General features: G+C 41.5%; 1 protein-coding gene across 7 annotated transcripts in view; it reads right to left on the bottom strand.

Moving 5' to 3' along the window:
* The window catches only part of LOC106611552 (LIM domain-binding protein 2), an 88,088-nt gene continuing 64,861 nt past the window's right edge, over nt 1-23,227 (bottom strand). For 2 of the 7 annotated variants that reach the window (XM_082955863.1, XM_082955865.1), the window contains 5 exons: nt 19,724-19,807; nt 17,199-17,322; nt 12,980-13,035; nt 12,077-12,223; nt 1-2,507 (listed from right to left, as the gene is read on the bottom strand). In XM_082955863.1, the coding sequence (XP_082811989.1) occupies nt 2,277-2,507; nt 12,077-12,223; nt 12,980-13,035; nt 17,199-17,322; nt 19,724-19,807 (642 nt within the window). In that variant the 3' untranslated portion in view covers nt 1-2,276. The remainder of the gene's footprint in view (nt 2,508-12,076; nt 12,224-12,979; nt 13,036-17,198; nt 17,323-19,723; nt 19,808-23,227) is intronic. The other 5 variants (XM_014211872.3, XM_014211871.3, XM_082955864.1 and 2 more) reach the window with 5 other exon arrangements.

A 23,227-nucleotide genomic window follows, 5' to 3' on the forward strand; every position in this document is an offset into this window, starting at 1 on the left:
CCATCTGTAAGCACAGTTTATTGGCACACATAATGGCAAAGCATATATACCAGACATCAGATATGACACAAAACATCTCTGCGATATAATGTACAAATTGTGCAGAGTTCTAATAATACCAGGTTCAAACAACTTCAGAAATGTGTTAGCTTCCTTACAAATGCACAAATAAATACACAAAAGATCTTATAATAAAGACATCCACAGTTGTCTTCTTGCCATTTTGAAACAAAATCCAACATGAGGAGAGGAATTCAAGGAAGAATAGTAAATTAAAGAACAACTGGTAACACAAAAACGGGTTTTCAAACTGCAATTCTGTAGGGCCTTGAGTATACTGTTTTTTCTGGATTTGCGACTAATAATGAATGTATTTAGAACATTTTCAAATGTTAACAATTTTAAACATTTCTAAAACATTATAGTTTAATATCTGATCTGTGCACTAATTCATTGACTGGATATAAACATGTCAAAATGATCAATGAGCTTCTGATAGCTGCAAAAATCTGTCGGACAGACAACAGAATCCGAAAGGCCCCATAGAAATGTGAAACTAATGCAAATAAAAAAAGATAGTGCGAAACAGCTGCCATGTACAAAATGGTTTCAAAATGGTGGCTAATCTTAAATGAATAAAGTTGTATGTCACACCTCTATTTGCAGAGCTACAAACCTTGTAACAGTATTCCCATATGGATGAACCCCCCCCCCCCCCCCCCCCCCCACAAAAATGGCTGACCGACTCAAAAAGGTACATATATGAAACAAAAAAAGTTAAATCATGCAGGAAAAAGCTTTAAAGGCCCATTGCAGTCAAACGAGATGTGCCTGTGTTTTATATATATTTTCACACTATGAGGTTGGAATAATACTGTGAAATTGAGAATATTATGATGATGCCCTTTTAGTGTAAAAGCTGTTAGAAAGGAGGAATTGCTTTTTGCTAAGAAGCTAATTTTGTTTCTTTTTGAGATTTTAATTAAAAACAATCACAATGTGGTACTTAATTGTTACCCAGAAATGATTTGATATTGAGATGAAAATGACTGCATTAGAACTTTAATATCAGTTTGGAATAGGTCAGTCATTAAAGGGAAAGAACAAAGACAAATTCCAAAATAAGAAAAAAAACATTAATGCATTGATGTATGTCAGCAAAGTTGACATACTGATTGGCAACGTACAAATCTGATTGCAAAGTATTTTGGGGAGAAGCAAAAGAACACCAATAGACTACAAACACGATCGAACAGGTTTGCATGAAATAACAATCGGCGACGACTGCTGTAATTTTGGAAAGGAAATCCTGGAACACGAGTATCCCACTTGAAGCTGTCCATAGTGCTGAAACAGAGTCACTCTCCTTTTAATTGGAAATCGGAAAAAACAACAACAACGTAAACAAACCAACAGCCAAATTAATTTCCAATAAAGATGCAAATGCTCAAGACGACGTCGTCTCGGCCGTCGTGGATGCAGTTTGGTGGCTGAGTAAAACCTTGCCGGTTCGTTCTCATTGAGGCTGATGCTCTTAAAAGAGACATTTTGTTTTAGATGTTATGTTTTGACTTCTACTGTCAACTGTCCCAGAGGGGTCGCAACCTGCAGATCAAAGGTCAAAAGGGAAACAACCACAGAATCCCACTACAGTTAAAGCTCAAGGACTGAGAATGTGTCCATGAAGGAGAATTCAGATGAAGACACTGGCCTTGTGTCATTCCCAGAGCAATCCCAACTTCCCTAACACTGGGAATTCCCACCAAATCCAAACAAAGGAATTCTAGGAAAAATGGAAAAAAGAGAACCTAGTATTGTTTTATGTCATCATTGCAATGCATACAACCTGTATGCATTTAGATGGAAAAGTAGTCTTTATCGTATGGATATTGCTGTGCAATGTCAGTCAGTTCTCTGTCTCAGTCTCTCTTCAGGATGTTACAGTGAAGTCGGAGAAGAATTGTTCTGGTATTTGGTGGAGATGATTGACCATGATGAGTGATAGTGACACCGTTGACCATGACGTGGAAACATTTGCCAACGGGGTTAAATTCAGTATGATTTGAGGTTTTGGAGGGCGCTGCCCTAGTGGGCCAAATAGGTACAGTTTTTTAAATAGATATTTTCCCTCTGTGTTTTACTGTGAGGGCAACATGGTCTCATTAGAATATGTCCAAAATAGTGACATTTAACCACTGGAGTTAAATGTCACCCAATTGTACATATGAGAGTTGGGGCACTGACTGTGCTCTTGGTATCCTTGGTCTCTGTGTGTTTTACTGTGACGACTGCGGCGCTGTGCTCTCGGCCTTGCTGTCCTGGTTGTTGGGCGGCTTGCTGCCCCACGGGCTGTTATTGCCGAGCGCCGGCGAGCCGTTGAAATCATCCTCGTCATCCAATCCGTTGGTGGCATCATACTGCGTGTTCTCCAGACGAGTGATTAGACGCTCGTCCTCGTCCCCGAACTCCCCGCCCATCAGGGTGGGCTCGCCCACCACCATTACGTCCTGGAAGACAAATGAGAGAGGTCAAAGGTTAATGTCAGGTTAAAGGTCAGACATTTTAAAATACACATTGTTGCATGTGTGAGACGTATGGAATTCTGAGAGATGATATGTGATATATATAATTTATTATATATTGATTATACTATATTGATCATATATACACTTTATGGTGTGATCTGCATGTTATACTAACTCTAAATCTTTGTCACAAATCATGTCGATAACTACATGAAATGTACAGGCAACTGCCAAAATAAATGAAACACCAACATAAAGTGTCTTAATAGGGCTTTGGGCCACCACGAGCCAGAACAGCTTAACTGCACCTTGGCATAGATTCTACAAGTGTCTGGAACTCTAAATCAAAACAAATGTTATTGGTCACATATACATGGTTAGCAGATTTTAACGCGAGTGTAGCGAAATACCTGTGCTACTAGTTCTGACAGTGCAGTAATATCTAACAAGTAATCTAACAATTCCCCAACAACTACCTAATACACACAAATCTAAAGGGGTGAATGAGAATATGTACATATAAGTATATGGATGAGCGATGGCCGAGCGGCATTGGTAAGGTGCAATAGATGGTATAAAATACAGAAGTCGGAAGTTTACATACACTTTAGCCAAATACATTTAAATTCAGTTTTTCACAATTCCTGACATTTAATCCCTGTAACAATTCCCTGTTTTAGGACAGTTAGGATCACCACTTTATTTTAAGAATGTGAAATGTCAGAATAATAGTAGAGAGAATTATTTATTTCAGCTTTTATTTCTTTCATCACATTCCCAGTGGGTCAGAAGTTTACATACACTCAATTAGTATTTGGTAGCATTGCCTTTAAATTGTTTAACTTGGGTCAAACGTTTAGGGTAGCCTTCCAAAACCTTCCTACTATAAGTTGGGTGAATTTTTGCCCATTCCTCCTGACAGAGCTTGTGTAACTGAGTCAAGTTTATAGGCCTCCTTGCTCGCACATGCTTTTTCAGTTCTGACCACAGATTTTCTATAGGATTGAGGTCAGGGCTTTGTGATGGCCACTCCAATACCTTGACTTTGTTGTCCTTAAGCCATTTTGCCACATCTTTGGAAGTATGCTTGGGGTCATTGTCCATTTGGAAGACCCATTTGTGACCAAGCTTCAATTTCCTGACTGATGTCTTGAGATGTTGCTTCAATATATCCACATAATTGTCCTTCCCCATGATGCCATCTATTTTGTGAAGTGCACCAGTCCCTCCTGCAGCAAAGCACCCCCACAACATGATGCTGCCACCTCCGTGCTTCACGGTTGGGATGGTGTTCTTCGGCTTGCAAGCCTCCCCCTTTTCCTCCAAACAAAACGATGGTCATTATGGCCAAACAGTTCTATTTTTGTTTCATCACACCAGAGGACATTTCTCAAAAAAGTACGATCTTTGTCCCCATGTGCAGTTGCAAACCGTAGTCTGGCTTTTTTATGGCGGTTTTGGAGCAGTGGCTTCTTCCTTGCTGAGCGTCCTTTCAGGTTATGTTGATATAGGACTCGTTTTACCGTGGATATAGATATTTTTGTACCTGTTTCCTCCAGCATCTTCACAAGGTCCTTTGCTGTTGTTCTGGGATTGATTTGCACTTTTCGCACCAAAGTACGTTCATCTCTAGGAGACAGAACGCGTCTCCATCCTGAGCAGTCTGACAGCTGCGTGGTCCCATGGTGTTTATACTTGCGTACTATTGTTTGTACAGATGAACGTGGTACCTTCAGGCGTTTGGAAATTGCTCCCAAGAATGAACCAGACTTGTGAAGGTCTACAAATTTTGGCTGATTTCTTTTGATTTTCCCGTGATGTCAAGCAAAGAGGCACTGAGTTTGAAAGTAGGCCTTGAAATATATCCACAGGTACACCTCCAATTGACTCAAATGATGTCAGTTAGCCTATCAGAAGCTACTAAAGCCATGACATAATTTTCTGGAATTTTCCAAGCTGTTTAAAGGCACAGTCAACTTTGTGTATGTAAACTTCTGACCCACTGGAATTGTGATACAGTGAATTATAAGTGAAATAATCTGTCTGTAAACAATTGTTGGAAAAATGACTTGTGTCATGCACAAAATAGATGTCCTAACTGACTTGCCAAAACTATAGTTTGTTACCAAGAAATTTGTGGAGTGGTTGAAAAATGAGTTTTAATGACTCCAACCTAAGTGTATGTAAACTTCCAACTTCAACTGTACATGTGATATGAGTAATGGAAGATATGTTAACATTATTAAAGTGGCATTATTTAAAGTGCCATTGTTTAAAGTGACTAGTGATCCATTTATTAAAGTGGCCAGTTATTGAGTCTCAATGTAGGCAGCAGCCTCTCTGAGTTAGTGATTGCTGTTAAGCAGTGTGATGGCCTTGAGATAGAAAAACAGTTTCTATCTCTCAGTCCCAGCTTTGATGCACCTGTACTGGCCTCGCCTTCTGGACAGTAGCGGTGTGAACAGGCTTGGGTGGTTGTTGTGGTTGTTGTCCTTGATTATCTTTTTGGCCTTCCTGTGACATCGGGTGCTATAGGTGTCATGGAGGGCAGGTAGTTTGCCCCCGGTGATGCGTTGTGCAGACCGCACCACCCTCTGGAGAGCATTGCGGTTGAGGGCAGTGTAGTTGCCGTACCAGGCCCACTACTGTTGTGTCGTCTGCAAACTTGATGATTGAGTTGGAGGCGTGCAAGGCCACGCAGTCGTTGGTGAACAGGGAGTACAGAAGAGGGCTGAGCACGCACCCTTGTGGGGCCCCAGTGTTGAGGGTCAGCAAAGTGGAGATGTTGTTTCTTACCCACACTACCTGGGGGCAGCCCGTCAGAAAGTCCAGGACCCAAATGCACATGGTGGGGTTGCGACCCAGGGCCTCCAGCTTGATGATGAGCTTGGAGGGTACTATGGTGTTGAATGCTGAGCTGTAGTCAATGAACAGCATTCTTACATAGGTATTATTTTTGTCCAGATGGGGATAGGGCAGTGTGCAGTGTGATGGCGATTGCGTCATCTGTGGACCTGTTGGGGCAGTATGCAAACTGAAGTGGGTCTAGGGTGGCCGGTAAGGTGGCGGTGATATTATCCTTGACTAGCCTCTCAAAGCACTTCATGATGACAGAAGTGAGTGCTCTTGGGTACAGGAACAATGGTGGCCATCTTGAAGCATGTGGGGACAACAGACTGGTATAGGGAGTGATTGAATATGTCCGTAAACACACCAGCCAGCTTGACTGCGCATGCTCTGAGGACCTGACTAGGGATGCTGTCTGGGCCAGCAGCCTTGCGAGGGTTAACACGTTTAAATGTTTTACTCACGTCAGCCACTGAGAAGGAAAGGGGCAGTCCTTGTTCGCAAGCCACGACAGTGGCACTGTATTATCCTCAAAGCGGGCAAAGAGTCTGGAAGCGTGACGTGGCTGGTTTTCTTTTTGTAGTCCGTGATTTCCTGTAAACCCTGCCACATATGTCTCGTGTCTGAGCCGTTGAATTGTGACTCCACCTTGTCCCTGTACCGGAATAACTACACTGTTTATATTCGGACATATATCCAGACCTCTTACCATTGGTTTAATGCGGTGGTTCGCGCTTTCAGTTTTGCACAAATGCCTCCATCCATCCACGGTTTCTGGTTAATGTAGGTTTTAATAGTCACAGTGGGTACAACATCTCCAATGCACTTCTTTATAAACTCACTCACTGTGTCAGTGTATAGGTCGATGGAACATATTCCAAGATGGTAGAAGCAAGATGGCGTCATAATCAGATTTGCCGAAGGGAGGGCGTGGGAGTTCTTTGTATGCATCGCGGAAGTTAGAGTAGTGGTGGTCGAGAGTATTAAACCTGCGCGTGGTGCAATCAATATGCTGATAGAATTTAGGTAGCCTTGTTCTCAGATTTGCTTTGTTAACATCCCAGCTACAATAAATGTAGCCTCAGGATATATGATTTCCAGTTTACATAGAGTCCAGTGAAGTTCCTTGAGGGCCGTCTTGGTGTCTGCTTGAAGGGGAATGTACACAGCTGTGACTATAACTGACGAGAATTCTCTCAGTAGGTAAAATGGCCGGCATTTGATTGTAAGGAATTCTAGGTTGGGTGAGCAGAAGGACTTGAGTTCCTGTATGCTATGATTACACCATGAGTTGTTAATCATAAAGCATCCTCTTCCAAGAGAGGTGTTTATCTCTGTCAGCGCGATGCATGGAGAAGCCCGATGGCTGAACCGATTCCGACAACATGTCCCGAGAGAGCCATGTTTCCGTGAAACAGAGAATGTTACAATCTCTGATGTCTCTTTGGAAGGCAACCCTTACTTTCGTCTGCCTTGTTGTCAAGAGACTGGACATTGGCGAGTAGTATACTCGGGAGCGGTGGGCAATGTGCACGTCTATGTAGCCTGACCAGGAGGCCGCTCCATCTGACCCTTCTGCGGCGCCGTTGTTTTGGGTCGGCTACTGGGATTAGATCCATTGTCCTGGGTGGTGGTCTGAAAAGAGGATCCGCTTCGGGAAAGTCGTATTACTGGTCGTAATGTTGGTAAGTTGATGTTGCTCTTATATCCAATATTTATTCCCGGCTGTATGTAATAAGACTTAAGATTTTCTGGGGTAGCAATGTAAGAAATAATACATAAAAAAACAAAATACTGCATAGTTTCCTAAGAACTCGAAGCGAGGCGACCATCTCTGTCAGTGCCATTTTGCATCTTCTATTGGGGGGATGCAACATCCTTCTTCCACGAGAAATTTCATAATTTGGTGTTTTGTTGATGTTGCTGGAAAATACTGTCTTAGGCGCCACTCCAGAATCTCCCATAAGTGTTCAATTGGGTCGAGATCTGGTGACTGAGACGGCCATGTCATATGGTTTACATCGTTTTCATGCTCAACAAACCATTCAGTGACCACTTCTTCCCTGTAGATGGGAACATTGTCATCCTATTGGGGCATAGCCATGGTAGCCAAAATAATGGCCTGCCCAGAGTTTTTATACATGACCCTAAGCATGATGGGATGTTAGTCACTTAAAGGTGCACTATGCAGAAATTGCTCAGGGATTTCCTGTTTGCTAAAATTCTAATAGATTGACGAATTTCTGTTTATGTAACAAAACAAGCAAGTATAGTGTAGAAAGAATCATTGTACCATCTAAACCGCTGTGAAACATCTTGTCCATAACCAAAATTATTGTATTTTCAGCTGTTGAAGCTGGTGTACAAAACCGAAAGTAAAAAGACGCAAAAACGAAACTTAAGAACGGGAAGCATAGAAATAGTGCACATAGAAGAGATCCACTGCTTCTTAGACATGCTTTCAATGAGAATGACAGACCTATAACTCACATTTCTATGTGAATTTGGTCAGGTTGCCCACAAAAGTTACATATTGCAGCTTTAAGGCTTTCTGTGTTCCTGCTTGTTGCTGAATAATTTGTGTCTCTATGCATGATATACCACCCAAAGCAGTTAAGGGTCAAAAGGGCCCTAAAGTGGTCAAAAGCTAAAACACTAGAGGACATTGAGGCTCATCAAGACCAGTAGCCTACACAAGTAGCCTACCCCTGAGCTTCTAATTCTAACCCAGAATGGAGGCGTGGGTTCAGATCTTACTTTTGACACCATATGTTGGTAAGGCGACGAGACACCATTCTATTATAGCTACAAGAACATCTTTACTAAGGCTGGGTTTCAATTCATAGCGCAGCGCGCTAGACAGCTGGCCATACAGATTTTAAAGGCATTTTCCCCGACGTTCGCGGAGATCGCATTCACGGTAAATGCTGCAGATGTCGGCTCAATTGGAAGTTATCTTTAAATGTAAAGTGCTACAACACAAATTGAACGCTGATCAGATTGAATCCCAACCTAGGATAAAAACCTGTATAGAGCATTATGCTACAACCTGTAAGCTACCCATGCTATCACAGTCTTCTGTGGCAAGTGAGTCCTCTATCCCTTTCTATGACAACGACTCATGAGCTTCTAACCCGTCTAATTTATAAGCTGGTGTGCTTCAACTGGTGATGATGTGTGTGTGTTGCTTCACCAAAGGGGTAAAGCCCGGAGCATTACCCTTGGCTGTGTGTTTACCTTGTTTTGACACAACCCCCTGCCGCTCCTGATATAACAGTTGGTGCATGGGGGGAATTTTCAGGAGTGTGTGTATGGCGAAGCACCGTGAAAGCGGTGAACCCGCATGTACAGGGTCGACCCCGCTCTGAGCACTCTGTACAAATGAAACCCCACCCCCACTGATGAAGTGGAATATCCTCCCCTTCCCGCCCCTCACAGACCAATCAATAGCAATCATGTAGAACATATTTCAAGGAGATTACCCCTTGTGTTGAGGTCACAGATGAAAACATAGGGAGTTGTATTCTTTGGATGTTTCTTTATTTGCAATGTGAAGGAATTGGGTGATGCTAACTCTCTATTTTGATATGTACAGGTCTAAAAATAAGTAACAGTATTTAGGAGATGAGATTCAGTAATTCAAGCAATATTAGATTATTGATTACTGGTAGTTATAAATATGTGATCAAATGGACTTTGTTAGGACGGTGTTGGTTGTTCTATGAAGGCTGAGTTGTATATCTCATCTCCCCTGGTCTGCTAAAGCTTCTCTCTTCTCAGCAGCCCACAACCTCCCGCTGCATCTTTGGAAGGCAGCCGCACAGTTAAATGGAGCACCTGCTTCACTGCCCATGTGTGTCGACGCGGCGTGGCATGGGAGCTCCCGCTCCCCTCCTCTGATGCGCACGCACACACGCAAACACCGACACACACACATAACTGCACCAAAGAGGCTCCGTATGGGGTGGGGGGTAGTTTGTTTATCCGAGACGCAACACAAGCCTCTTTTCAAAAACTTCTCTCAAAACCCCCCTAGCGACCGCCACTACGCCTTAAATCGTGCTAATTAATTTAGGTGAGCTTTTTGACAAAATTACAATATCCACACCGATTTTTTTCATTTGTATAGCTAATTAAGTCATTAGCTCAAAACATGCTGATTGCCAACAAGCCTTGAATTCACCATCTGTTCCTGTGAAGTTGGCTGTCAACCTACCTCTGCCCTGCCCCCCCCACCAATGACAACAGCTGGTAGTCAGACTGGGATTGGGGGGTGTGTTAATTGTGATCTAATTAATAACGTTTTATATACTCATCTCATTACTTTTAGCATTAGCTAGCCCTGAATGGAGAAATGGGCTGTTAAGACAGCTAAGAATGCTCATTGTCTGATTATCAGTTAGTTTATTAGCATCCTTTTTGAGGGATCAGACAACCCCCTTGGCCCTCTACTCCTTCTGTGTTTGCAGGTCTGAAGTAACCTGTAAGTAATCAGGTGTAAGCAATATGGTGGATGCTCCCCTATGCCCATTGAAGGGCAGGGCCTTCAGCATAAGCCTATCTAGTCCCTTAACCTGTACGGGATCGGTGTTCCCCCCATGGGACAGTTGAGCTAACATAGGCTAATGTGATTAGCATGAGGTTGTAAGTAACAAGAACATTTTCCAAGACATAGACATATCTGATATTGGCAGAAAGCTTAAATTCTTGTTAATCGAACTGCACTGTCCAATTTACAGTAGCTATTACAGTGATATAATACCATGCTATTGTTTAAGGAGAGTGCACAGTTATGAACTTGAAAATGTATTAATAAACCAATTAGGAATATTTGGGCAGTCTTGATACAACATTTTGAACAGTAATGCAATGGTTCATTGAATCAGTCTAAAACTTTGCACATGCACTGATGCCATCTAGTGGCCAAAATCGTAATTGCGCCTAACCTGGAATAGTACATTGTGACCTTTCTCTTGCATTTCAAAGATGATTAAAAATATATATTTTACCAGATCTAATGTGTTATATTCTCCTACATCACATTTCCAAAAACTTCAAAGTGTTTCCTTTCAAATGGTATCAAGAATATGCATGTCCTTGCTTCAGGTCCTGAGCTACAGGCAGTTAGATTTGGGTATGTCATTTTATGCGAAAATTTAAAAAAAGGGTCCAATCCTTAAGAGGTTTTTAAGATCTGCAAACACAGAATGTGTAGGTAAGGGCTCAGGATTATTTTCAGGGGTCTATTCTGTGAGGTGAAATGTTCAGAGGGATGCATATAGCAATTCATCAAATAAAGCTAACACACAATCATATCTGTTCTACGCAATCCATTTCTATCTGAATGTTCCAAAAGAATCCATCAGCAAACACATAGTAGCACTCTGCATGGTTTTCAATGTCATTTCAGCCTAGCAACCAGTAGAGGTCACTGTTGAACAACACAACAACCCATTCCCCCTCACTTCCCTATGCCCCCCCATTCACCCCCTCCCTCCCTTTCCTCGCCAGGGTCCACTTCTTATTGTCATTGGGCTCACGTAGGGCCTGTGCTCAGCCAACGAACGAACAACTTCTCAGACAAAGCTAGCTGGCGTGCAACATATGTAACCAGCATGTTTCCGCCGCTGCTCTTAAAGACGCGTGTCAACGTTGGCCATAGGAAGTGTGTGTTTCAGGATTGGGGAGTAGGGAGAGAGGTGTGTATACAGATATGTGATAATGAGAGATGGCGTAGAGCCAAACAGCAATCCACCGAGAAAACAATTGTGTGTGTGGGTGCGCATGTTTGTGTATGTGTGGTTGTCCGAGTGATTGAGTAAGACATAGAAGGGGGGTGGCTGTGAAAGAGAGTGAGAGGGAGTTAGAGTTGGAGAAGGTGTGTGTCTATGTGTGTGTGAGAAAGAGAGAAAGAAGAAGAGAGAGCGAGTGAGAGGCAGATCCAGAAAGACCAAGAGAGAGGGTGAGCTTGAGTTGGAGAGGGTGTGTGTCTATGTGAGTCTGTGGAGAGAGAGAGAGAGAGAGAGAAATATATACATAGAGAAAGAAAGAGAAAGAGAGAGAAAAAAGAGAGATGCATTGTGGATTAAAAGCATGACCTACAAAGCACCGCGTGGAACAACCCAACCCAAAACAGAGAGTTCACATTTCCCCAGTCTCCCTGCCCCCCTCCCTCCTAAAAACACCCCCAGCCAGAGGTACAACAGTACTAAGCGGTCAGTATGACTCCTTACAGTCCATACATACTGTACGTCTAGCAAACCCAGTGAGTGATAATGAGAGAGTACTATAGTCTGTGCAAACAACTGGAGCGCAACAGCACTTTATCCCCCGGAGTGATGTGAAGCGCAAGGTGCAACACTCAGTGGTTTAAGTAGGTGTTTAACCTCAAACTGTGTCGAGTGGCCCCGTTCTATTGACATGTCGAGGAAGCAAACGCGGGATAGACTAGAGCCATGGAGCGCCGGTTGATAAAGCAATCCCCAGAGCAGAGGGTGTAAATGAAGCAACAGATTCTAGATTTAAGTATTCTAGATGAATACTTAAATAAACATATTATGATGGTCGATTGATAGTCCTACAAATGAATGGTTGTGTTTCACTACATGCCTTCCTGCCTGTGCATCTATAGTAGTTGTGTATAAGGGTTGTATGTGGTGTATAGGGGTGTACGAGAGGGCCAAACCGGTACAGATGATGCTTACAGGTACCTGACTGGAGAGGCTGAAGTTGCTGGCAGGGCTTCTCTTCTTACTGTTGGCATTGCCCACGCTGCTGTTGGCGCTGCTGGCAGAGTTCTTCCTTTTCCTCCTCTTCGTCGTTGTCTGTCTCGTTGGCTCAGCTTTGGCACGACCAGCAAAGGAAACAAGAGCCATGGCGGACAACATAATGCATATACCAAGGTAGGGGTAACGCATAAAGAACACACGATTTATACACACACACCTATGCAAGCATCCACAGACAGACAGACAGACACACTCAAACACACACACACACAATACGCACAATACGCAACAACTCAAAAAATTATCCATGCTTTGTTAACGTCAGAGGTGAAATCAAAAGACGTTAACATCTCCCAAGACATGCACCAGTAAGAAAGAACCCCTGTTTCATTTGCATAATTGCTCAACAATAGACCGTGCTGCTTGACTTAATGTGAATGCCGTAATGACCTTGGTGTTGTACAGTTCTCGATAGCCTCTCCACATTAAAATGACTCTACTGGGCTAGATAACATCACGTTTTATCCTACTGTATCTACAGTATATCTGTAGTAGTACAGGCTTCTGTAGCCATTTATATCTTTGTTTTGCTGTGAATTGCCTTTGTGAGTCGGATTGTATGTTTGTGTGCATCATCACATGAAGTAGCGATGCACAGTGTGGTGTTCAAGCAAACAATTTCCAAGTGATGTAGAATGAGAAATATGACACGCAGTCATCAAATTTCGTCTTCGTGTTCTGAACAGGTGTTGAGCATTCATGACGAAAACACAAAGTACACGCCAATGTATTTCATGGCATTCCGTTCAGAGAGAACAGAATGCAGCTCACCTAGACTACTTCTATCTCTATTGTGAACTATACGAAGACAGAAAAGGTACCTTTTTTGTGATTTGTGGGGAATATTTCCGTTTTGAAGTTCTGTGGGTGTCCAGCTAAAACCGGAGCCAAAATTAGTTTTGTTTAATTGAAGTGATTCATTATTTTATGTAATTAAATGCCAGACAGAGAGAGAAAGAGAGAAATGAAAACAGAATGAATGAAGGGAGAAAAAAAATGACATTCCCTGCAACAAAGATATTGCCTAAACATTATCACTGTAGAAGACTTGCAATTATGAAAAGTCATTTTTTTATGAGCTAGACATTTAATGAATAAATTAATAAAAGATGCAATTAAAAAGCATGTGTATCCTTGATCATTCATCTTGTGTAAAGTAATGAAATAGGTTAAGTAGAGATCTTAACAGTACTTAATATCTCCAAAATATTGTTTCTGAAAAACATAATTTATTAATATATTTATTTAGCCATTTTCACCAAGTGTTTGTAAGATAATGTTATCCCTCTGAATCTCGTTTATATATATATATATATATTATATATATATATATATATATATATATAATCTGTGATCTTCAAAAAGTGAAATGAAATACATTTTTAGAGGTTCTTATACTAATCACACCAAGGGAGATGCTTTAGTATTCAAAGGCAACATACACTGAGTGGACAAAATATTAAGAACACCTACTCTTTCCATTAGATAGACTGACCATGTGAATCCAGGTCACTTATTAAATTCACTTCAATCAGTATAGATGAAGAAAGGTTAAAGATGGATTTTTAAGCCTTGAGACAGTTGTGGATTGTGTGGGCAAGACAAAATATTTAAGTGCCTTTGAACGGGGTATGGTCGTAAGTGCCATGCGCACCGATTTGCATCAAGAACTGCAAGGCTGCTGGGTTTTCACGCTCAACAGTTTCCCGTGTGTATCAATAATGGTTCACCATCCAAAGGACATCCAGCCAACTTCAAACAACTGTGGGAAGCATTGGAGTCAACATGGGCCAGCATCCCTGTGGAATGCTTTAGACACCTTGTAGAGTCCATGCCTCAACGAATCTAGGCTGTTCTGAGGGCAAAAGGGGGGGGGGGGGGGGGGGTGTTGCAAATCAATATTAGGAAGGTGTTCTTAATGTTTTGTATACCTAGTGTATCATTTATTTGAGTAGATAACATAACGCAGGAGCATACACACATTTTTTTATAAAAACTATAATGTCTGCAAATAGAACCAAATCAACTTCTTTATTGCTACTACATTTTAATGTTTATGGTTGTCACGAGAAACTATCAAAATTAAGTCTATTACCAATTCCCATCCACTACTTTGACAAACCTGGGTACAGAAACATGAAATCCTTTTCTGGCATCACAACTGTTTACTTTTATGTTGAACAAAAAACGCACTAAAACTCAAATCCATTTCCACCAAAAATACTTATCAGCACATAAATGCATCTGTGCTTCCTTCCTCGCTAAAACAGAACCATTTTCCTGGTCCGAGAAGAATTGGAGGAAAGATGAAAAACGTCACTAATGAGGAAACTACAATTACAGTAGACCGGCATAGTTCAGTTTGGTTTCGGTTAAAAACACAGCTGGACGGATGAGCTGTAGTGGCACGCGAAAAATGTATGAGCAGCAAAACTGATCCAAGATCTGTTTCAAATTACAAAAGCTACCATTTTAATAACCTGGCTATACAACCAATATATTGTTAAGTATGAAGTCCACTAGTCTGGAAACCAGCAATGAGTCAAGGCAACATGTGACACATACAGTGCCTTCGGAAAGTATTCAGACCCATTGCCTTTTTCCACATTTTGTTACATTACAGCCTTATTCTAAAATGGATTAAAAAAAATCCCCAGCAATCTACACACAATGCTCCATAAAGACAAAGCAAAAACAAGTTTTGCAAATGTATTAAAAATAAAAAACTGAAATAACTTATTTACTTAAGTATTCAGACCCTTTGCGATGACACTCTAAATTGAGCTCAGGTGTATCCTGTTTCCATTGATCATCCTTCAGATGTTTCTACAACTTGATTTGAGTCCACCTGTGGTAAATCCTATTGATTGGAAATGATTTGGAAAGGCACACATCCGTTTATGTAAGGTCCCACAGTTGACAGTGCATGTCAGAGCAAAAACCAAGCCATGAGATTGAAGGAATTGTCCGTAGAGCTCCGAGACAGGATTGTGTCGAGGCACAGATCTGAGGGTAGGGTACTAAAAAATGTCTGCAGCATTGAAGGTCCCCAAGAACACAGTGGCCTCTATCATTCTTAAATGGAAGGAGTTTGGAACCACCAAGACTCTTCCTTGAGCTGGCCGCCCGGCCAAACTGAGCAATCGGGGAAGAAGGTCCTTGGCCAGGGAGGTGACCAAGAACCCGATGGACACTCTGACAGAGCTCTAGAGTTCCTGTGTGGAGATTCCAGAAGAACAACCATCTCTGCAGCACTCCACCAATCAGGCTTTTATGGTAGAGTGGCCAGACAGAAGCCACCCCTCAGTAAAAGGCACATGACAGCCCGCTTGGAGTTTGCCAAAAGGCACCTAATGACTCGCAGACCATGAGAAACAAGATTTTCTGGTCTGATGAAACCAAGATTGAACTCTTTGGCCTGAATGCCAAGCGTCACGTCTGGAAGAAACCTGGCACCATCCCTACGGTGAAGCATGGTTGTGGCAGCATCCTGCTGTGGGGGTGTTTTTCAGCGGCAGGGACTGGGAGACTAGTTAGGATCGAGGCAAAGATGAACAGACCAAAGTACAGAGAGAATCTTGATTAAAACCTGCTCCAGAGAGCTCAGGACCTCAGACTGGGGCGAAGGTTCACCTTCCAACAGGACAACGACCCTAAGCACACAGCCAAGACAATGCAGGAGTGGCTTCGGGACAAGTCTCTGAATGTCCTTGAGTGGCCCAGCCAGAGCCTGGACTTGAACACCATTGAACATCTCTGGAGATACTTGAAAATAGCTGTGCAGCAATGCTCCCCATCCAACCGTACAGCGCTTGAGAGGATATGCAGAGAAGAATGGGAGAAACTCCCCAAATACAGGTGTTCCAAGCTTGTAGCGTAATACCCAAGAAGAGTCAAGGCTGTAATCGCTGCCAAAGGTGCTTCCACAAAGTATTGAGTAAAGGGTCTGAATATTTATGTAAATGTGATATTACATTTTTTTCTCTCAATATTTTATAAATTAGCAAAAAATTCTAAAAACCTGTTTTTGCTTTGTCGTGATGGGGTATTGTGTGTATATTGATGAGGGGAAAAAAACGATTTATTCAATTTTACAATAAGCTTGTAACCTAACAACATGTGGAAAAAGTCAAGTGGTCTGAATCCTTTCCAAAGGCACTGTACACAGACGATTCTGGATCCCAAAGCTGCTATCAGCTCGTATACAGTTGATATGTTTGGCATCTTAACATTTTTTCACTGAACCCTAACACCATACTACATGCAATTGAACAAAGGTTTATCCCCTTGTGCACAATTAGACAATGACAGTTCAACCTCTCCTTTTTCAAAGGGTCTTTTCAAGAAGATTCTACGCTCAATGACAGTGAAAAAAAAATAATAAATCAAAAGTAAGAATTCAAACCTCTGGGGAGCTATCAGCGAGGGAGTTGGATCTTGTAGTTTGATTACACCAGCCACCCTTAATTAAAGTTCAGAAGCCTCACACATTACACAGATCTGAGTCAAAGGGTTTCTACTGGTGTTGCTTTTTAAAGACATCTTGTCATGCCTTGGCGAACATTGCAGTAATTTGCAGGCCTAAAATATGTCCAAAACACCTGCTCATTTCTACTCCAGCTTTAATACTGCACAGCCATTTTAAGCCAACTATTTTTCAAGAACCACCCTTCAAACATCAATCATAAAACCTTGAAATGTCTGGTTACAGTCTATTCAAATCGAAATTCCAGAGGAATTGCTGATAAATTTCCCGATTCCTGACAGGGAGAATACATTTTAAGCATATGCAATATAATAGATATTTACCTTCTCTCTTCTTCAACATGGTCTCATTAGAAATTAGACAATCCAACCATTGTCATTATGTCACCTCAGCTCTCCTATTACTTATAAGTCACTATAACAACATCGTCTGCGTCCCATAGGTCTCTGGTGAAAAGTAGTGCACTATAAAGAGAATACGGTACCATTTGGGACACTGCCATTGACAGCTGCAGACAAGTGTGTTTGGTTATTAAGGCAGTACAAACGTTACCTGGTGGGGCCACCATTCTCTGCCACTTCTGGAACAGGCATGTCTTCAGACAGTCCCTAGGGCTGAGGTTGTAGGTCTTGTGCCTCGACATGAGCTCCTGCATGGGCTCCAGGATGACACACAGCTGCAGATGGAGAATAGGAACACACACACGCACGCAAATGTTAGATTCGGAAGTATTAAAACGCACATGCAAATAGAGTGCATGTTTTCCATGTTGGTGAAGATGGATCTTTAATCACTATGTGAGCTTCGCTCAAAGGGGTATCACCTATACATGCTGAGTCTGAAACTCCATGTACAATTTGAGAATCCAACAAGGAGCATCATCAAGTGACCTATGACGTCATCACAAAGAGGACACGTGGGCCAGTTTGGCAGTTTGAATAGGACAGGCTTTCACATGTTGCAAACAACCTCCCTCAATAGTTCTCTTAACCAGCCAATTCACATACTCATAGGCCTATCAAAAACAGACTTGGGCCTGTATTCAAAGTAGGAGTGCTGATATAGGATCAGTTTCGGCTTTTAGATCATAAGGAGTACAAGTATATGTAAGGGGGACGGACCTCATCCTAAATCAGCACTCCTACTCTGAGACGTTTAAAAAAAAAAGACCAGACCAGCGAGTCACAGGGTCCACCAATGCCATTCACTCTGTTACTACAGAGCTATTTTATAATGGCATTGGACTGTCTGCAGGCAAAGTGAACATGCATGTAGCCCACTAAACCCATGTTTGTTCTTTCTCTGATACCATCCTCTTGACACGACTATATCCCCCCTAGCTCAGGGAACAATCCCTGGATTTGAGCCTGAAAACAAGTGCTATTTTCAGGTTGAATGGTAGGAAGCCTGCTTTACGGCTCTAATACATGGAAAGGCTTAAATATACTGACCCCGCAAAAAAAATGCAGTTTTTTGACCCTTGGCCAGTCTCTTTGGGAAGAACTGATAAATGATGGGAAACACGAGTGCCTTTCGAAAGACAATAAAGACTCCATTTATGTGAGGAAAGGGCGTATTTTATCTGAACAGCGACACTAAGATAGCGAGATAGAAATCGCTATGGCTCACCGCGACGTGAGGGAGACTGATGATGTTTACTCAAAGTACAGTATGAAATGAACCCCACGTCGACCTCCAAAAGTCGACCAATTCCTAATTTGCCTCAGAGCCAAGAATAGGATTTGTTGGTGTACAATTACAGGGGGTGTTTTTATTTGGATAAATGAGGTAGGTTGTGCGGAAGGGTGTCATTTAAAAAAAACGAACCAACCCTCAAAGGAATAGCCTAGTAGTTCTACACTAACAGCCAATGGATAAATCTCCTATAGGTAATGGATGATATGCTGTCAATAACTGAAAAGCAAGGCGTAATTCGATTTTTATCAGAAATAAAAGAGAGGTTTAAAATTCAAAATAAAAAGGTGCAATATATATATATTTTATAAATGACGATAATATAGGTGTGTTATGACACAAACATCTCCCAAACTGCACTCAATATATTCCATATGATTATTCCATATGCATTCCATAATCATTTTCATGGTAAGCTGCTATGGAGACAAAAACAACAACGACGAGGACAAAAAAAAAGAAGAAGTCCAACAAAATGGTAAGAATGGTTGTTAAAAAAAATCTGCCCCCAAGCCCTCTTTCTCTGTCGCTCTCTCTCATTCTCCCCTCTCTCTCTCTCTCTCCACAGTCTTCTAAATAAACAGTGGCTAGGCACTTCGCCGTCTCTCCGCGCGGCATTTCACAATTATGAGTCTCAACAGGGAGCGTTCATTAATGTTATGCTAATTTTCTCGATCCAATTAATTCGCTCCCTCTCTCTTTTCTCCCTCGTTCTTCCTCTCTTGTTCTCCCATTTGGAAATCGGAGCTGTCACTCAGTCTTGGACTGAAAAGCACAAACAAAAGAGAGCTGAAATACTGACTAATGTATTCTGGTGCAGGCTGCTGAGACTTTTACTAAGTATATGTTATAAATACAGTGAGGAATGGACCTAAAAAGTAAGCAAGGATATACATATAGGGGGATATTCACTGATGTATTTAAGTTTTGTTCTCAATAAAATAACATATTGTGATAGCTGGCAGTCTGTGAATGTTATTTTGTATATTCCATCTTGAAATTCTTAAAATATCCAGAAAAATGATCTTCAGGTAGGCATACCTAATTAAAATTGTGGATGGCATGGCATGGTATCAAGGTGATTGATATATTGAGTAGTGGCGGCGTGTGAGTGTGTTTGTGCGTGGGTGCATGTTTGTGCCTGTCTTTGTGTGTGTGTCTTTATGTGAGTGTGAATGGAAGAGAGAGAGCGCAACAAACCCACACAGACACAGACAGAGGAGAGAGAGAAAAAGGGTGATTGAATTAAAGTGTGTGTGTGAGAAAGCGAGCGAGCGAGAGAGACAGAGATACAGAGAGAGTCAGATAGACAAAGAGGAGAGAGAGAGGAGAGAGAGAGAGAGAGGGCGATTGAATTAAAGTGAGAGAGAGAGAGCTCTTACCCTGAGGTAGTTGAGGGTGAAGTTGGTGAGCCCCATGCGGGTGATGTTTTTGGAGAGCTGCTCCAAAACCTGGGGGTCTTGTGCCTAAGGGTTGGGGAAGAGGGAGTGGGGGGTAATGAAATTGAGAGAGGCAACATACAGTATTCATTTATATTAACTACTAATATTAACTTGTTAGCACTCTTTCATATAGTATAAGTCTTCAGTCTGAAAATGCAGTGTATTAACAAACCAAGAGACGGCTTGGCCTGGCGCATGCTTCCATTTCGAAGCTTATGAAAAATGCATAGTCTCATCTCTAGTTGTATCTTTGTGTGGAGAAAAGTCAGGAAGGAAAATATCAAGTCGTTCTGTATTGTCCAAGAGGAGAGAAAGACAGAACTATGCTTTGCTTCTGCTCTAGCATTGGCTAGGCCGCTATTGAACCAACGACTACAATAAAGTTGAGTCTGAGTATGTGGATAAAGGACGATGGAGAAAAAAAACATTTAAAAAAAAATTGCTTCGTCTTAGACTATGATTTGAAATTGGAAATGAAACATCAATGCCAACCAGCCACCTCATTATAGCTTAGTATTGTGAGAACCTGTGACTCCAAGAGGTGTCAAATGCTTTTTCGACCATGGTTATCAATAACTACATTGAATACCATTTGAAAAAAAAGAATCAGTGTCAGAATAGTCTAACCTTGAACTACCCACAAAACTGTGAGACTATGAAAAAATGGGTGCTTTTACAAGAAATGAATGCTCGAGCAAAAACCGGAATGCTTAAAATGTTATAACAAAGCCTGTGATGTGTGTGTGTGTGTGTGTGCGCGTGCGTGTGCGCACATGTGTGTATGTACATGTTTGTGTATTGTCTGCATTTGTGTCTACGGTTTGTGTGTGCATGTCTGCGTGCACACGCACAAGCACAATTGTGTCTGTCTAAATTCAGTCTTCTCATTTCCAGACCTAGCGCTCTCTACCCTTTTCATTAGTCGAGGCTATGATCAAAAGAGCTAACTCACTTTTACACATCACTCACATGCCTGTGAAATATCAGGCCAGGGCCCACAATACCCTACTCTCCTGGAATTAGTGGCAATACCCACAGGGGCTAAATTAATGGTGTGTGAATTTCATATGAAGATTTGGCAAAAAGAAGGAGGCTGGCTATACGTGGAAAACTACTTCTTAAATATACCTGTAGGCCCACAAGGCTGAAGAAAATAGACTGTTTCTATCAGTCATTGTTGCACACTTCAAGGTAGGCTATGCATTTAGGTGATGATAGGTTACATGCATATGGGTAATGTATTTGATGCATACATGTTCAAGATACTAGAGTATGCCAAGAGTATGACTGTGCACTACTGAATATAATATACTATGTCTAACGTATGGAATTATGACAATTTATAAGTTGCTCACTTCACTGGCCTTCCTTCCGTGTGACTATTATGTTGAATACACTTACTGGAATTAAACAGATTATTAATTTGACCTTTTTTTTTTTGCTCAGGCAAGGGCCCTCTTTGATCCAAGCCTTCCTTTGATGTCTGCAAATAAATTGGTTTATAAAATCCCTCCAAATTGGGACACTTTCCAAACTGCTTTGTATGGCTTTTAAATTCATATGCTATGAATAGCATTTAAGTGTCTTGGTGGAGTTGGGGTACTTTAGACCCTGTGGAGTAGGACTCGCATTACAATTTGAGGATAGGATACACCTGAATGGAAAATAGGCAGGTGACATATAGTTAGAGGACTCATCGTTGTATTGTGCCATTATAGTGTCTGTGAGAGCACAGGCAGCGCCATTGAGGCCATCTCCATTTTCAAGTTGTAAATGTTCTTCTTCTTTTGTTTGAAAAAAGCATAAAGCTAATATTGGTGACTTACCGCCACCTGCATTGCTGGAGTCATGAACCAAATCTTGTGTGTCATTCATTTATTGTGGCCACTATATGGCAGTGATATAGCTTAAAGCCATATTACAAACCATGCAACCAATTGGCCCCAGGTTAAAATTCACAACTTTGATTCATCTGCTTTCTCTGCCCTCATATTTAGCCTCACATTGAAGTGTTTTACCAGTTTATTTTTAGGACAATCATGGCTACAAGAACACAAAACAATTTGAAATAAACAGTTGCATTAATGAGTTTTACTGACAAATGTCAAAGAACAAATAATGCTCGCCACGCAAAAAAATTGTAAAAAAGAATGCTGTAAGTACAGAAATTGTTGGCTCAGTGGGACATGAATATCCAACTAGTCAGTAACAACTGTGTGGAGTTTGGAGTTTGTGACAGCAACTATATGAGATTATTACAGTATTATAGACACTATGTCCTGGGATTTCCTATGATCTTCTATGTAGAAGACCCTGACCTTCTAACGACTGTTGTGTGGCTTGTGAGCATCATAGAGAAAAACATTACATTTGCGTGTTCGTGAGAGTCTCAGCTTTTCATAGTGGGATTATAATACTTTGTAGCTCAAACCGTTTTCGAGATTCACCCTTGTCTCACAAACACATCTCTAGTACAACTGTCAAACCAAGATGTTTTTACACCAACTTTAGCATCCTGCTAACTTTTTGCTGCCTTTCCTTTATATCTGAAAGGTATTGCAGGCGACAAAGCCTGTACTATTATTTCCTAGTCATTATTGCCGTAATGTATTTAAATGTCCCGCCAACCCCTCAGTATAAACGCTACCTTACATCTTACCATCTTTGGCAATTGGCACAAATTAAATCATAGCCTGGTCCAAATAGAAGCGTTACTTGCTCTATTTTGTGGACAAAACATGTCAATCAAGCAAGCCAGGCAACTAAAAGCAACTTTCTCTAGACAATGACTTGGTTTGTTGCTAACATTAGCTAGCTGTTTGCTATCTCCAACATTTTGAGTTTAACTGTAGCCACCTTTTTATTCACCATAGCATGAAAATCAACACATTATAGTATAAATGGTTTACAAGTATGGTGAGCTGCTAACTGACTGAACTTACTATTGTGAATGTGAAGAAATGAAAGCAGTACATTGAAAGCAGCATTTCTGTCGGATTTAGAGCTTGCTCTCTCACATCAGGTTAACATGACAACGATCGCAACAACAGAGTCAAAGTTGAATTTCTCTTGCTCAGTTGTGGCAAGCAATGGCGATATAGAAGGTGAATGCCGACAAGAATGTGGAAAATATTTGGCTGTTTGAAAGGGGACCATATAAACATTGCCCAATTATTTGTTCTGTCAACATACCGCAAATCCTATGTCAATAAGGTATACTTCAGCCTCCGTCAATCGCACAGGCTAATGGTGGAAGAAATAGACGAATCCAATGCAAAAAAACAGAAGTCTGTAGCAAACACACAATGTTTAAAAGGGGTTAGAAGCACTAAATGATGCCGGCGTGAGTGTGGGACTCAAGAGGTTGAAGAAGACAATGCTCTGATCATTGGCAGATCGCTCCCAACCCATCCTCACCCAGTTGACTACTTTAAAATGGTGGAA

Source organism: Salmo salar, chromosome 09 (genome assembly GCF_965601325.2).
Source record: "Salmo salar chromosome 09, fSalSal1, whole genome shotgun sequence".
Lineage (NCBI taxonomy): Eukaryota > Metazoa > Chordata > Actinopteri > Salmoniformes > Salmonidae > Salmo > Salmo salar.